The sequence below is a fragment of the Xyrauchen texanus genome, chromosome 6 (genome assembly GCF_025860055.1).
Source record: "Xyrauchen texanus isolate HMW12.3.18 chromosome 6, RBS_HiC_50CHRs, whole genome shotgun sequence".
Classification (NCBI taxonomy): domain Eukaryota; kingdom Metazoa; phylum Chordata; class Actinopteri; order Cypriniformes; family Catostomidae; genus Xyrauchen; species Xyrauchen texanus.
Genome location: NC_068281.1, coordinates 4,301,113 through 4,315,623, shown reverse-complemented (window position 1 = coordinate 4,315,623; position 14,511 = coordinate 4,301,113). Strand labels below are relative to the sequence as shown.

The 14,511-nt window shown below is 38.7% G+C and overlaps 1 protein-coding gene across 1 annotated transcript in view; it reads right to left on the bottom strand.

Moving 5' to 3' along the window:
- LOC127644529 (guanine nucleotide-binding protein G(q) subunit alpha) overlaps positions 1 to 14,511 on the bottom strand; it is a 58,056-nt gene that overhangs the window by 17,457 nt on the left and 26,088 nt on the right. Inside the window, exon 2 of the mRNA XM_052127727.1 lies at positions 3,098 to 3,282. Coding sequence (XP_051983687.1) covers positions 3,098 to 3,282 — 185 coding nt within the window. The remainder of the gene's footprint in view (positions 1 to 3,097; positions 3,283 to 14,511) is intronic.

The following is a 14,511-nucleotide window of genomic DNA, read 5'->3' as shown; positions in this document are numbered from 1 at the left end:
TATCCCAGATAGGTATTACAGTAGGTGACAGCATGCCAACAGATTTGTAATGAGCAACATTGTAAACTTTCAAATACACACTTCCTTCAAAATAAAAGCTCAAATAAATAGGACAGAAATATATTACTACTGTATAAAATAAATATTATCCTCATAATAATAATAATAATAATATTTCAGTGTCATATTGTATTATATTTAGTTCTGGGAAATGTAACACGTTAGTTTCTGCGATTAAAAAAATAAATAACGCAATTGATGCAGTATCCGTTTTTTCCCCTTCCTGAGCCTTCACGAGATGGGAGAAAGGTGTCTCGTGTTGTTCCTGGCAGGCTACTCAGCCTTAATAGCTCCATTTGGTTTGGAATAGGGTGGGGGCGGGGTCATGGCACCTGCTGCCTCTCTGGGTCAAACCCAGGCCTTTGTCCAGTGGGCAAAACTTCACTAATGTTCTTCCCCACTTTCTGTGGCTAATTGGCATACAGACATTTTCAGGTGGTACACAATCGATATGACTGCACTTCCTAGCACAGAAACTAACTGTGTGGAGCAGTGCACGTTTCGTCACATGCATCGCATGTTGAAAAGCACCTTATTTTCCTCATGCCTCCGTATACAGCCTCCGAAGGCAGCATTTTCCTGGTTTTGGACGCAGCACCGGATTAGTGGTGAAGCCTAAAAAAATCTATTGCCCTCTTGTTGTGGGAGGTTTGTAACTGCAAGAGCAACGCAAGAGCAAATTTAATGCATGTACAACGGACAACGCATTGGCCGAACGCTCGCGTCTGCGTACTTTCGTGAAGTATGTTTCGGCCTTCACAACAACCCTAATGGTGCTTTCACATACAACGCAAAGAAAATTTTCACCTCGCATTGCTCGTGCAAGTTTAACCGCTGGATTATAAATGTGTGTTTAAACTTGCGTTTGCATGCGAGTAACGCGAACCGGTGAGTATTCCCCCTTCTCTTCCGGAAAAGGACAGGCGGAGAGGATTCTACGACTTTGTTCATAGTAAAGTACAACCAATAGCTGGAATCAAGTAGCATTATTTACGTGCATTTTTTTAGCATATATTACGCACATATTTTCAGAACTTACCAGGTAGTCCAACTTCCTCGCTCACTTTCCTCCAAGCGATGTCTTTTATCGTCCTCTGTACATGTATGACGTTGTGTCATACAATTCCGGGTGCCCACGCACCGCTAAAAAATGTTTTTCAGAAATGTTTCCAGATTTCTTCTGCTACTACGTCAGTACGTCAGTGACATCCGGACAATATCAATGCTGATAGGCTTTCGCAACAACGCGTGAGCCGGCCAGCGTGAATTTGCGTCTATTCGCATCTTTGCATTGACTTTGTATGCAATCGCGCCGCGTGAAACGCTCCCGTCGCATTGTATGTGAATGCACCATAAGCTGTCAGCATGTCCACTGATTTTATGGCATGTATACATATATTTGAATAGAAGATTAATACCTGTAAAATGGTGTCTAATTAACTATCTGCAAAAAAAAAAAAACATTTGAACATGTACATTTTTATTTATTTATTTAATTTAAATAAATGATGACAAACCAATTTCTTGTGAGTTCTTTAAGACAAAATATAAATTAAATATATCATTTACCATAATTGAAATCGCGAATAATCGTGATAAAAAGAGCGACTGTAACGGAGAGCATGTTAACGAGAGAGGATTCGAAAGGCTTTTTGCAATGTTTTTGATCATCAACAACTGACGGTAAAGTACAGAAAGGGTATTAAAAGAGGCATTATTCAATAACAAATGGATTGCGTGGATCTCGTCTTTGGACACACACGGTAATGTTAAATGGTCTGCACTTATATAGCGCCTTTTTAAGCCTTAACGGTATTCAAAGCGCTTTACACTGCGTCTCATTCACCCATTCACACACACATTCACACACCAATGGCGGCAGAGCTGCTATGCAAGGTGCTAGACTGCCATTGGGAGCAACTTGGGGTTCAGTGTCTTGCCCTTCATGTTGTGTCGTGTGGGCCAGGATTCGAACCACCAACCCTGCAATTAGTGGCCTACCCGCTCTACCAACTGAGCCACAACCGCCCCCCCACGGAACGAATCAAACCAAAATTTACTCTCAATCATCTCACTGGTTAGTGAAATCTGAACAATTTGCCAGCCAGTGGCAGATCACAGACATTTTTAGTAACCGTGTGAAATTTAGTTGCAAATCGAACAATTGTCTCTCATTGTAGTGTGCATAGAGTAAAAGGTTGATCTTATGATTTAAGAATCGATATCTTCAAAATGAAGATCTATCAGAAAACCTATATTTTTACCCAGTCCAAGTGGCGAGAAAGAATTTTGAGCAGATGAGCGCTGTCGATGGACGCAGAATGGCGGTGTGCTTAATTTCAAAGAAATCAATGGTTTAGAATTTTTCTATGCCGTATGATTTCCACCTGCCACATCTGGTGCGCAAGCATTGGTAGAATTCTCGCCTCTCACGCGTTAGACCCCGAGTCCAATTCCCGGCCAAAGCATGTTAGTGTTACAAGGGACATTGGTGGCTCAGGGTTACTGACCGAAAGGGCGGGGGTTCAAGCCCCACCACCGCCAAGATACCACTGTTGGGCCCTTGAGCAAGACCCTTGACCCTATCTGCTCCAGGGGCACCGTTTCATGGCTGACCCTGCGCTCTGACCCCAGCTTAGTTGGGATACGAAAACAACTGCATTTCATTTGCTCTGTACCCGTACTCTGCACAATGACAACAAAGTTGAATCTTAATCTTAAAAAGTGCCTTTCCAAAACCCCTACAGAGCACCTTTTCCCTGTTTGCAGGGTCGGGTCAAGTGGTTTTTATTGTCGTTCAACCATATACAGTTAGTACAGTAAACAGTGAAACGAGACATTGTTCCTCCAGGACCATGTTTCACTGTTTACTGTAACTGTAAGGGAAAACAACATAATATGAAAATCCAAAATATATATATATATATTTTTTTAAGATATGCATAATTGTCACGAAAATATCAAATAATTTCTTTCCATCCGTTTATATCACCACCCATCTGTCACAATCCAAATGATCAGAGTAAAGCGTTCTCACCTTGTTCTGCTCATACTTGTAGCCAATCTTCAGGTTCTCTGTGGCACGGACCATGGCCTGCATGGAAGTGAAGATATTCTGGTAAACCAGCTTGGTGAAGCCGCGCTTGTCCTCGTCCGTGTAACCGGTTCCGTGAATGATACGCATCTGTTTGATAAATGTACTCTTGCCACTCTCACCCGTACCTGAGGAGGAAATAAAGTTGAGAGGTCATGTCTACGTTCGAAATCTAGAGTAAGACCAAAAGTACTTGACTCCTTGATGTTGTCAGCGTGCATGTCATTCATGTGTTGTAAAAACCTGTGGTGAAATAGAGGCAAGATTGTCTAGTTCAGTCTCTACTGCAGGGTAGTGACCCAAAAATGGATTATACTGTAGGTTGCTTCTGATGAAAAAAAGACAAATTTAATCCAAATAGCCATATAAAGTTGATAGGCATATCAACTTTACATTTATGCATTTACATTTATGCATTTGGCAGACGCTTTTATCCAAAGCGACTTACAGTGCACTTATTACAGGGACAATCCCCCAGAGCAACCTGGAGTTAAGTGCCTTGACTCAATGACACAACAGTGGCATCTTGTTGGTGTTGGGGCTTGAACCCCTGACCTTCTGGTCAGTAACCCTGAGCCCACCACTGCCCCCTTTTAAAAGGGAGGATAAGAACACAGAAAACAATGAACACAGCTATACAAGATGAAAGACAATACGACCCAGACTTCATAACAAACCAGGAAAAACAAGCTTTGTGCTGGTTACAATGTGTTTCATGTCATTATCACTGGCTGACGAGAGTATGAAACCATCAAAATTCATGAGACATCAAAAGGAACATTTCGGGTTCAATACAATTTAAGCTTAATCGACAGCACTTGTGGCATAATGTTGATTATTTCACACCTATGTGCATTAACTATTACACCATATCTATAGTTTTTTTGTTATTAGTGTTCTCTATTTATTTTGTGCATAGTTATTACACCTGAACGCAAAATCACGATGATTTTATGAGCAGCTTTGCATGACGTTACTACCCACACTATGGCAAGCCGTTTTAACTTTTATTAATTTCCAGAATATGAATTCTTGATATCAACAATTCAATTTTCACTAGTTAAAATGATAGTTATTGATTTCAGGAATTTGATATCTACTAGTAAAAATGGCAATTTTTTTATATCAGAAATTACATTTCCACTAGTAACAATGCTAATTCTTGACATTAAATTTTTGCTAGTTAACAATTCGTACTAGTAAAAACCTTTATTTTTGATATCAAGAATTCAATTGTCACTAGTTGAAATGTCTATTCTAGATATCAGCAATTGATTTTGAATGGCAGCCTATGGTGACATTTCACTAGTGATAATACAATTACAGATATCAAGAATTATAGTTTTTACTAGTTGAAATACAATTCTTGATATCTAGAATGAGCATTTTAACTAGTAAAAAATTGTTGATATCAAGAATTAGCATTGTTACTAGTGGAAATGTAATTTCTGATATCAATAACTATCATTTTAACTAGTGAAAATTGAATTGTTGATATCAAGAATTCATATCCTGGAAATGAAAAGTTAAAACGGCTTGCCATACCCGCACACAGTTTTAGGCAATCTACGTGTTGTTTTTTTTATTAGTTCAATTGCTTTTATTTCATTTATATAAAAATTAATACATTTTTCTCAATATATAATGTAGATGAAAACAAAGAGATGTATTGGTATTGGCTCTTTGACTTCCTTTCTTTTACACACACAAAGCTATTTCTCTCTCTGCCTCTAGTTACATAACATTACTGTTTGTCTTCTCTGTGAATAGACGAGTGCGAGTATTTCAAAGGAAGGTCGATATTTCAGAACGAGAGGAGTCGTTCATCGTCGCCACTAGACGTTAAGCAATCATCAAAGGGGCATATCAGTTCTTGTGTTATAAACAGAGATGTGCAAAACTACTAAAGCAACACTTTAAAATAGAGATGAACTTTGATAACTTCAGTTAACATAAACTAACAATGAACAATACTTTTAAAGCATTTATTCATTTTGGTTAATGTTAATATCAACATATACAAACACATTTTTAAAATCAAAAGTAGCATTTGTTAATATTAATGCACTATGAACAAACATGACTTAATGAACAGTATTAACTAACATTAACAAAGATGAAGAAATACTGTAAAATATATTGGTCACTGTTACTCGAAACCTAATGCATTTACTAATCTTAACATATAAAACCTTATTATAAAGTGCTACCACTACTTGTTACAAATTGCAATAATAATCAAACTAGTTGAACGAAAGAACGGACTACAGTAGTAAAACCAAATTCATCTCATATATATTTTTGGAAAACTTTCAGTTTGTAACTTTTTTTTCAAGTATTAAATAATAATAATAATACTGCTTATAATAATAATAATTATTATTATTTGTGTATTATTTTATTTATATTATCATTGTTTGTTTTCCTTCTGGAGTTCCTTTATATTAATAGAAAAGGGATTAATTTGATTTTGCAAGGTCTAAAACCCTGGTTCAACAATAAAAGTCCTATTTGACATTTTTTGAAGACATAGGGAGGCATTAAGGACTGTGTACTGCAGTTAAGAACAAAAATTGCACGCTCAGAAAAACGTAAAATCGCTGATCTATATTGAATCTAATGAATTTGATGGAATTTTGTATAAAGTAATCCTTATAAAAAAAGATTAAAAAAATGTAATGTTTAATTAAATGTATTTTATTAAACATTACACACTTGGAATTTTGTTATGAAATTGAAATGCCTACATTTTAAAAATAGGCTAAAATAGTTTATTTTATTTTTTGGAGTGTGAAACAAATGATGTGTGGCAGAATGTTAGCCTCAGTCACTATTTCCTTTCATTGCATGTTGTTTTGGTTTCACACCCCAAGGTCCATAATTGAACCACATTAAGATGTGTTGCATTAGGTCAGAAACACACTTTACGCAATAGTAGTGAAAAAAAAAATAGTGCAATATATTGACTTACTCATTCAGCATTTTTCTCTTAAAACTGTCGCCCCACTATAACAGTGGTTGACTTAAGAGAAAACTCTTAAGCGAAAACAAAGTACGAATTCAAACTTGCGTAGCTTAAAGCGTCTGTGTGTAGAGTATTTTTGGGCATTTAGACAAGCAAAGAGGCAACACCCGAGGTTTTAAGAAAGACAGAATTAGATACAGCTACTTCCATGCAAAAGAAGTGTTGAACCTGAGCTGGGTTTTAAGGGGTCAGCACTGGCTATGTTATGACAGGGCTGCATCCCTGGAGAGACAATGTGTTTCATATCAAACAGGTCAAGCAAACGGTTTCCCTCTCATTCTAAGCAGATGCAAATCCTTTTGCTTCAACTTACAGTATCTTCACATCAATTGAATCTCTGACATCATTTACTCAACCTCATCTTCTTCCGAACCCGTGTAACTTTACATAACTTAATGCTAGCATCAGTCACCCTTCACTTTCATTGCATCTTTTTCCATTGAATAAAAGTGAATGGTGAATGATGCGGTCATTCGGCCCAAACATCGGCTTTTATTAAATCGCCAATAAACCAGTACATTCAGTTCATTTATTAACAACATTTCTCATCTCATTCAGACTCATTAGACTGAATCAAAACTGAAGGGGCATATTTGTCCAGCAGGTGAAATCAATTGATATGATTCCTAACAGCCTGCATTTGAATGCTATTGGCTCATGCTATACATGTCTTACAGTTTTACAGGCATGAAAAGCCACCAAAGCAGTCTCATGATTTCAGTGCAGGCTGGTTAAAATGTGATAGGCATGGTTCTGTGGGACAGTCAAAACATTTTACGGGGTCATATTCAGCCCATGGGCCGTAGTCTGGGGACCCCTGATCTAGAACAAACTAGCATCACCCTAGCAAGTAGGGATGAAACGGTTACAGGTTTCACGGTAAACCACGATAAAATTCCCTGATGGTTAGTATTACCATGTCACGTATAATTATCATTAAAAGCGACTTACATTGCACTTATTACAGGGACAATCCCCCCGGAGCAACCTGGAGTTAAGTGCCTTGCTCAAGGACACAATGGTGGTGGATGTGGGGATCGAACCAGCAACCTTCTGATTAACAGTAATGTTAAACAGTAATGTGCTTTAGCCCGCTACGCCACCACCACTTCTCTATTAGCAACCATCTAGAACACCCTAGCAACCATCTAAAACACCCTAGCAACCATCTAGACTACCCTAGAAATGCCCTTGCAACCATATTTAACACCAAAGAAACACCCTAGAATATAGCACTCAAGAAACATTTACAATGGCTTCGAAGCACATACAATTTTTTTTCCAAATATAGGGATGCATTAATGCCAAGAGACTCCTGGCTTATTATAAATCCAAGCCTGTTTTAGAAACCTAGAGGAATGAGATAAATGAGATACACTTCTTATAGCCTATGATTCATTTCAGGAAGCAATGAACGTTCTAGAAAATTCAGGTGAACAGCTTCTGTTGCAGCTCGAAAGCACATCTTATTAGCGTGTGACTCATTCTCATTGGAATGAAAAATCGCAAATGAGATCTCTTTAATATCTCAACAAATCGAGACGTTTGCTCAGGCCTCCTGTTTCACAGATGTTTCTCCTGAGTAAAAGGACCCCAGTAATCCCACGTGTCTAGTGTTTCAGGAGATCTCAACAATGTCTCAATATGTGCTCAAATTCTGCACGCTACCAAATTCAAAATCCATAAGATTTCAATATGAAATTAAAATATTTCTCAAAGTTCAAATGATCCGAATTGCACAATCTACCTTCATTTGATAGCTCTATACGTCAACAACTGTCTCAATTAATTAAGTTTCATAACGGAGACCTCCATGCATTCTCCAGAGTTGGGAGCGAGCGACCTCTGAGCAATAAAAATAGCATCAGATTAAATTAAGGCCATTTTTCACTCTGCACACACACCTTTAACCCAAACAGACTTTAAAGCAGATTCATGTTCACAATGCATTTAATGAAATCACACATCTGGCATTGTTACAGAAACTCAACCATACCTTAACTATTCACCTAACTGACTTTGAAGTGCATCAGAGAAAGACAAAAAGTCTAATAACAAATATTTGCAGAACTTAGACAAAGGTACCTGCATTCAAGGTTCAAAGTGACAATAGTTTGGTTGCTGTGGTAACAATACTTCTCCCATTTGTTTATTTTACAGTGGCTAAACATTAATCTAGTTTCTGTCAAAGAAACACTGAATGCACAAGCGTCATTCGTGGCTAGATATGAATGAGACTGAAAAACACTTTCAAAATGCTGCAGTATAACGTGAACTTAAGTCTCACTTTTATCCAAACAATCAGCTAACCGCCTGGAAAATCTCTACATCAGTACATCTGAGAAGTGCTTCTCTGGCGGTTTGTCGATCGCTAGTAAAAATGTGTCAGAATCAATCTAGTGCTTTTTCTATATTCGGACCTTAGATATCAAGCCAGGCCACTAAAAAGCTGCTTGTAACCGTTACCGTCTAAAACACTCTAGCAACCAGACCACCCTAGAAAAGCCTTGCAATCATATTTAATACCCAAGCAACAACCTAGAAAATAGCACCCAAGTAACATTTAGTATGGCTTCTAAGCACATAAAAAAAGTCCAGATGATTTTGAAACCAGGAAATGTTCTGCATGTGAAAAGGGGATTTTGCCAATCACAAAAACATCTTTTCCAAATCTAGGGATGCATTAATGCCAAGAGACTCCTGGCTTATTATTGGATGTTCATCAAAACAAAATCCAAGCCTGTTTTGGAAACCAAGAGAAATGAGATAATGAGATTCACTTCTTATGGCCTATGATTCATTTCAGAAGGCAATGAAAGTTCTGGTTCAAAATGCAGCAGCCAGTGTGCTAATGAGATCCAAGAAATATGATCATATTAGCCCCATTTAATCATCTTTACATTGGCTACCTGTTAAATTTCAAATAATTAAAAAATTCTGTTAACTACATACAAAGCTTTGAATGGTCTTGCTCCACAGTACTTAAGTGAACTTCTACCACGCTATTTTCCATCACGTTCATTACGCAAAATTCTGGCCTGTTAATAGTTCCTAGAATATCAAAATCCTCAAAAGGAGGTTGATCCTGTGGCTCCTAACTATGGAATAGTCTCCCTAATGCTGTTCAAGATGCAGACACACTCACTGAGTTTAAGTCTAGACTAAAGACTCCTCTATTTAGCCAGGCATACACCTAATTTATCCTTCAACTCACAATTAGGCTGCTTTAGTTAGGTCTGCCGGAACCAGAAACATCGATCATGATCTTTAACAGCAATAAATTGAATGGCATCTATGCTAATATTATTTTATTTGTTTCCCTGTCACAACCTCGGAACTCCTATCCTGAGGTAACCAGAACCAGCTGGATCCAGACTCCACTGCTACGTGTCGCTGTGTGATGATGACTAAATGCAGCCGGTGCCAGCCAAACATCACTTCAGTCTATTACGATGGACTTCAGAGGATGAATCGATGCCAACTCCAACCATAAGACATGGGATATTTCATATGCCATTGTCTGAACCTTGGACTTAGGATGGACCTCACCGAACCTCACCAAAATTACAGGCCAGTTTGAACTACGATGCACCTCACTGATCTCTGCCACATCACCTTTGTCTATTAATGGACTACACTCTTGAAATGGAATACATAGACTATTCATTGCCAACAAAACCCTTCATCAGCCAATTAACCAGGACAATTGCATCTATGTGAACTTCTGCAGTTAATACAGGATGGACTTCAAAAGACATTAGTCATTAATCTTACAGTTCAAACTAAATCTATGTTTAAACACTGACCCTTAACACTAACTTAATCATTTTAAACCATGACTTGCACTATAAGTAATATTGGCATTATATTCATGATGTTAGTCAGAGGGGAACTGGCCCCCACAGTGAGACTCATTTCTCCCAAGGATATTTTTCTCCCATTAAATCAACATCTTATGGAGTTTTGTGTTCCTTGCCACAGTTGCCTTCGGCTTGCTCACAGGGGTTATAAATACAATTATTATTTAATAACTTATTTTTAAACACAATTCACAATCGTATTTTATCTAATTACACAATGATGACTAAGACATTATAGATATTACAATTTACACTCACCTAAAGGATTATTAGGAACACCATACTAATACTGTGTTTGACCCCCTTTCGCCTTCAGAACTGCCTTAATTCTACGTGGCATTGATTCAACAAGGTGCTGAAAGCATTCTTTAGAAATGTTGGCCCATATTGATAGGATAGCATCTTGCAGTTGATGGAGATTTGTTGGATGCACATCCAGGGCACGAAGCTCCCGTTCCACCACATCCCAAAGATGCTCTATTGGGTTGAGATCTGGTGACTGTGGGGGCCATTTTAGTACAGTGATCTCATTGTCATGTTCAAGAAACCAATTTGAAATGATTCGAGCTTTGTGACATGGTGCATTATCCTGCTGGAAGTAGCCATCAGAGGATGGGTACATGGTGGCCATAAAGGGATGGACATGGTCAGAAACAATGCTCAGGTAGGCTGTGGCATTTAAACGATGCCCAATTGGCACTAAGGGGCCTAAAGTGTGCCAAGAAAACATCCCCCACACCATTACACCACCACCACCAGCCTGCACAGTGGTAACAAGGCATGATGGATCCATGTTCTCATTCTGTTTACGCCAAATTCTGACTCTACCATCTGAATGTCTCAACAGAAATCGAGACTCATCAGACCAGGCAACATTTTTCCAGTCATCAACAGTCCAATTTTGGTGAGCTCTTGCAAATTGTAGCCTCTTCTTCCTATTTGTAGTGGAGATGAGTGGTACCCGGTGGGGTCTTCTGCTGTTGTAGCCCATCCGCCTCAAGGTTGTGCGTGTTGTGGCTTCACAAATGCTTTGCTGCATACCTCGGTTGTAACGAGTGGTTATTTCAGGCAAAGTTGCTCTTCTATCAGCTTGAATCAGTCGGCCCATTCTCCTCTGACCTCTAGCATCAACAAGGCATTTTCGCCCACAGGACTGCCGCATACTGGATGTTTTTCCCTTTTCACACCATTCTTTGTAAACCCTAGAAATGGTTCCCAGTAACTGAGCAGATTGTGAAATACTCAGACCGGCCCGTCTGGCACCAACAACCATGCCACACTCAAAATTGCTTAAATCACCTTTCTTTCCCATTCTGACATTCAGTTTGGAGTTCAGGAGATTGTCTTGACCAGGACCACACCCCTAAATGCATTGATGCAACTGCCATGTGATTGGTTGATTAGATAATTGCATTAATGAGAAATTGAACAGGTGTTCCTAATAATCCTTTAGGTGAGTGTACATGTCCTGTTAATGCTGATCTTCTGTAAAGCTGCTTTGAAACGATGTGTGTTATGAAAGGCGCTATACAAATAAAAATGACTTGACCTTTCTAGAAAATTCAGATGAACAGCTTCTGTTGTAGCTCGAAAACATATCTGATGAGTGTGTGACAGCTAAGGCAGAGTTGACACTACACAATTTTAATGATTAATGACACGATATTCGCTTGCTGACAGTTTTGTGGAGATCGTCGACAAAAGCCTGAAATCGTAGGCAAATCGGAGCGTGAGCGACGAACGCAAATGTATGAACTATCAAAGACACATTTTTTTTTTTTTTTTTACATTTTTATGCATTTGGCAGACGCTTTTATCCAAAGCGACTTACAGTGCACTTATTACAGGGACAATCATTCCGGAACAACCTGGAGTTAAGTGCCTTGTTCAAGGACACAATGGTAGTGGCTGTGGGGTTAGAACCTGTGACCTTCTGATTAACAGCCCTGTGCTTTAGTCACTACGCCACCACCACTCCGATCTGACACGATCTGAGAGGATCGCTGACGCGTCGCAGATGTCAGTGAGATATCTAGAATATTAAATATCTGGACCTGTCTGTGATTCCAAATCGAGCAATGTTAAATATGTTTTGACTGAATACAACTGCAGCCAATGAGAGAGCAAGCAAAGGGGCACGGGAAGTTTCAGTGGGAAGAGTCCTGATGTACCTGCAACAGAACAACAACTCACATGGCTGCGGTATCAAGAAAGTCTCATTGGACCGAAGAAATGGAGGAAAAATTAGTGGAACTTTGGCAGGAGCACCAGTGCATATTTGATGTTTCCTCTGTACTGTACCACAACCGGGTGGAGAAAGAGAAGAGTTGGAGAGAAATTGCCAATTCTCTTGGAAAGTCAGGTAGGAGGTACTTTTTCATATTGTAACCAATAAAATATATGATTCAAAACATACACATCATATTCTGAAATGCATAACATATGATCATGCATTTGTTTTCGTATCTCGCATCACTTCTTGCGTGTACTCTGCCTGGACTCCAAATTACATTTCTCAACAGAGTCGTCAGGGATTCGTCAATAGTGAAGCCCCTTGTAGCAACATTGAGATTGCAAAGCATACAATGATGTGCAATATCAAGATAGTGTAGATAGGAGCGCCTGTTCATGCACTTGTGTAGGGTATGTTTAGGCCTTAAGACGTTATGAAATTAAGCAGACTGCACTCCCATTCCTCACAGCTTTGTTTTCGTTCATGTCAAATTAAACATGGCGTCTACGGTCAAAACACACTAATTTATGAACAGTCTCACAGTCTTCTTCTGCATTCACTCATCTCATCCAAAAGCTTCCCAGATGAGCTAAATAAAAGAAATAGAATAATTCAAATCGTCCGATTTATTTCTCGTGATCCTGTCACAAGATTATAACAGCCTCTCCTTGACATACACTCCACCCTTCCAACAGCCTGCTGTTATCTGTTCTCTGCTCACTCTCTTTCTCTGCTTTGTGGAAGAGAATCAACCATCACCCTCTCCTCTTAAATCACTAATTTAGCTCCAAACACTCGAGCCCTCCTCCTCGTCCAGTATTAGGGATTCATAACTTGAATTTTTCTCTATTCTATTTTTTTTTTAAACATCCTACAAATAAGGGGGCAGCTATAATAGTCTCCAGCCTGGTACAGTGTAGACCTGTGGTCACGCCTCAATTTCAGTTCCATTACAAAGCCAAACACAGGACCTGCCGACTGGACAACTACTTTTGTCAGAGGAGAACTAGGTAGGAAAAGAGAGAGACTCTTTTTTTTTATGCAGGGAAGAGCATCAGGCCCAATTCTGGGTGAAACGTTCCTTTAAAAATGAATGTTCCAGATTCAAAACTATTTCATATCAATTAAAAGCATTTGTGGCACAATGTTTATAACACAAGTGCAAAAATCATGGCTACAATATTCTGATTAGCTGCAATGGATGTGAAAGGGGCCGATCCATTAATATTAAATACAGACCGTTTAAACAGTATAGCTATAAAATAAACATTATACAGTTTAACATGATTTTAGTGTGATAAAATCAGGAATTTACTACCGTTACGGGGATACCACATTACAGAGTTTACTGGTGTCAAAGTCCCATTCAAGGCAAGTCAGTCCATAAAAGTATAGCTTGTATCTCCTTGAATGGGGAAAGACCAACATTTCCAAAACAGGGGGTTAAGATTACAATCAAAGAACATATTCAAATCACCAGTAAAACACTAGTTTTTAGGCTGGTCCGGCTAATGAACATACGCATTCGCGAGTTGATCCACAGGCGATGTCGGTATCTAAAAGCCGATCGGCTCGGTTACCTGAAAGGCGGGATTTTTCTACATCCGCTATATTGGGAGTTCCGATTTCTGCCATTAATTTTAATATAAGTGCTCCGTCTCAGGCTAAACCGTCAATACCGGCATTACATTGTCATAAAAACTAATATTGGATAATATAGTGAGGGACTTTATCACACTAAAAACACATTAACATGTATAATGTTTAAGTTTCTTGACTATACATATACTTTTGAAAGGAGTAGTGTGTATTTTAATGTTTATGACCCAATTCACTTACATTGTAAGTGCCTCACCGTAACTGCTTTTTTCGAAATAAACAACGGGCGAGTCAAAATAATTTTTGTGGTAATCAACATTATGCCAGAAATGCTGTCAATTTAGCTTACCTTGTATCAAACCTGGAATTTTAATGTTCGTTCTATTCTATGGTTACCATTTTAACATCAATACACCGGAAAATAGAATATAATGGAATCTGAAACTGGGCTGACAGCATCCCAAGATTCATAGAAATCAATTTTCAGGCCCGATAATTATTCCAAGACGAGTGGAAATGGGAGAGCAGTTTGAGATGTAGGGTATTGCGACACCTCAGGCTACAGCCCAGCATGAGTGGTCCGTATAACTCTGATACTGGCAGCAGCTGGGAGACTGAGCCAGAAAGTCACTGTAATCTA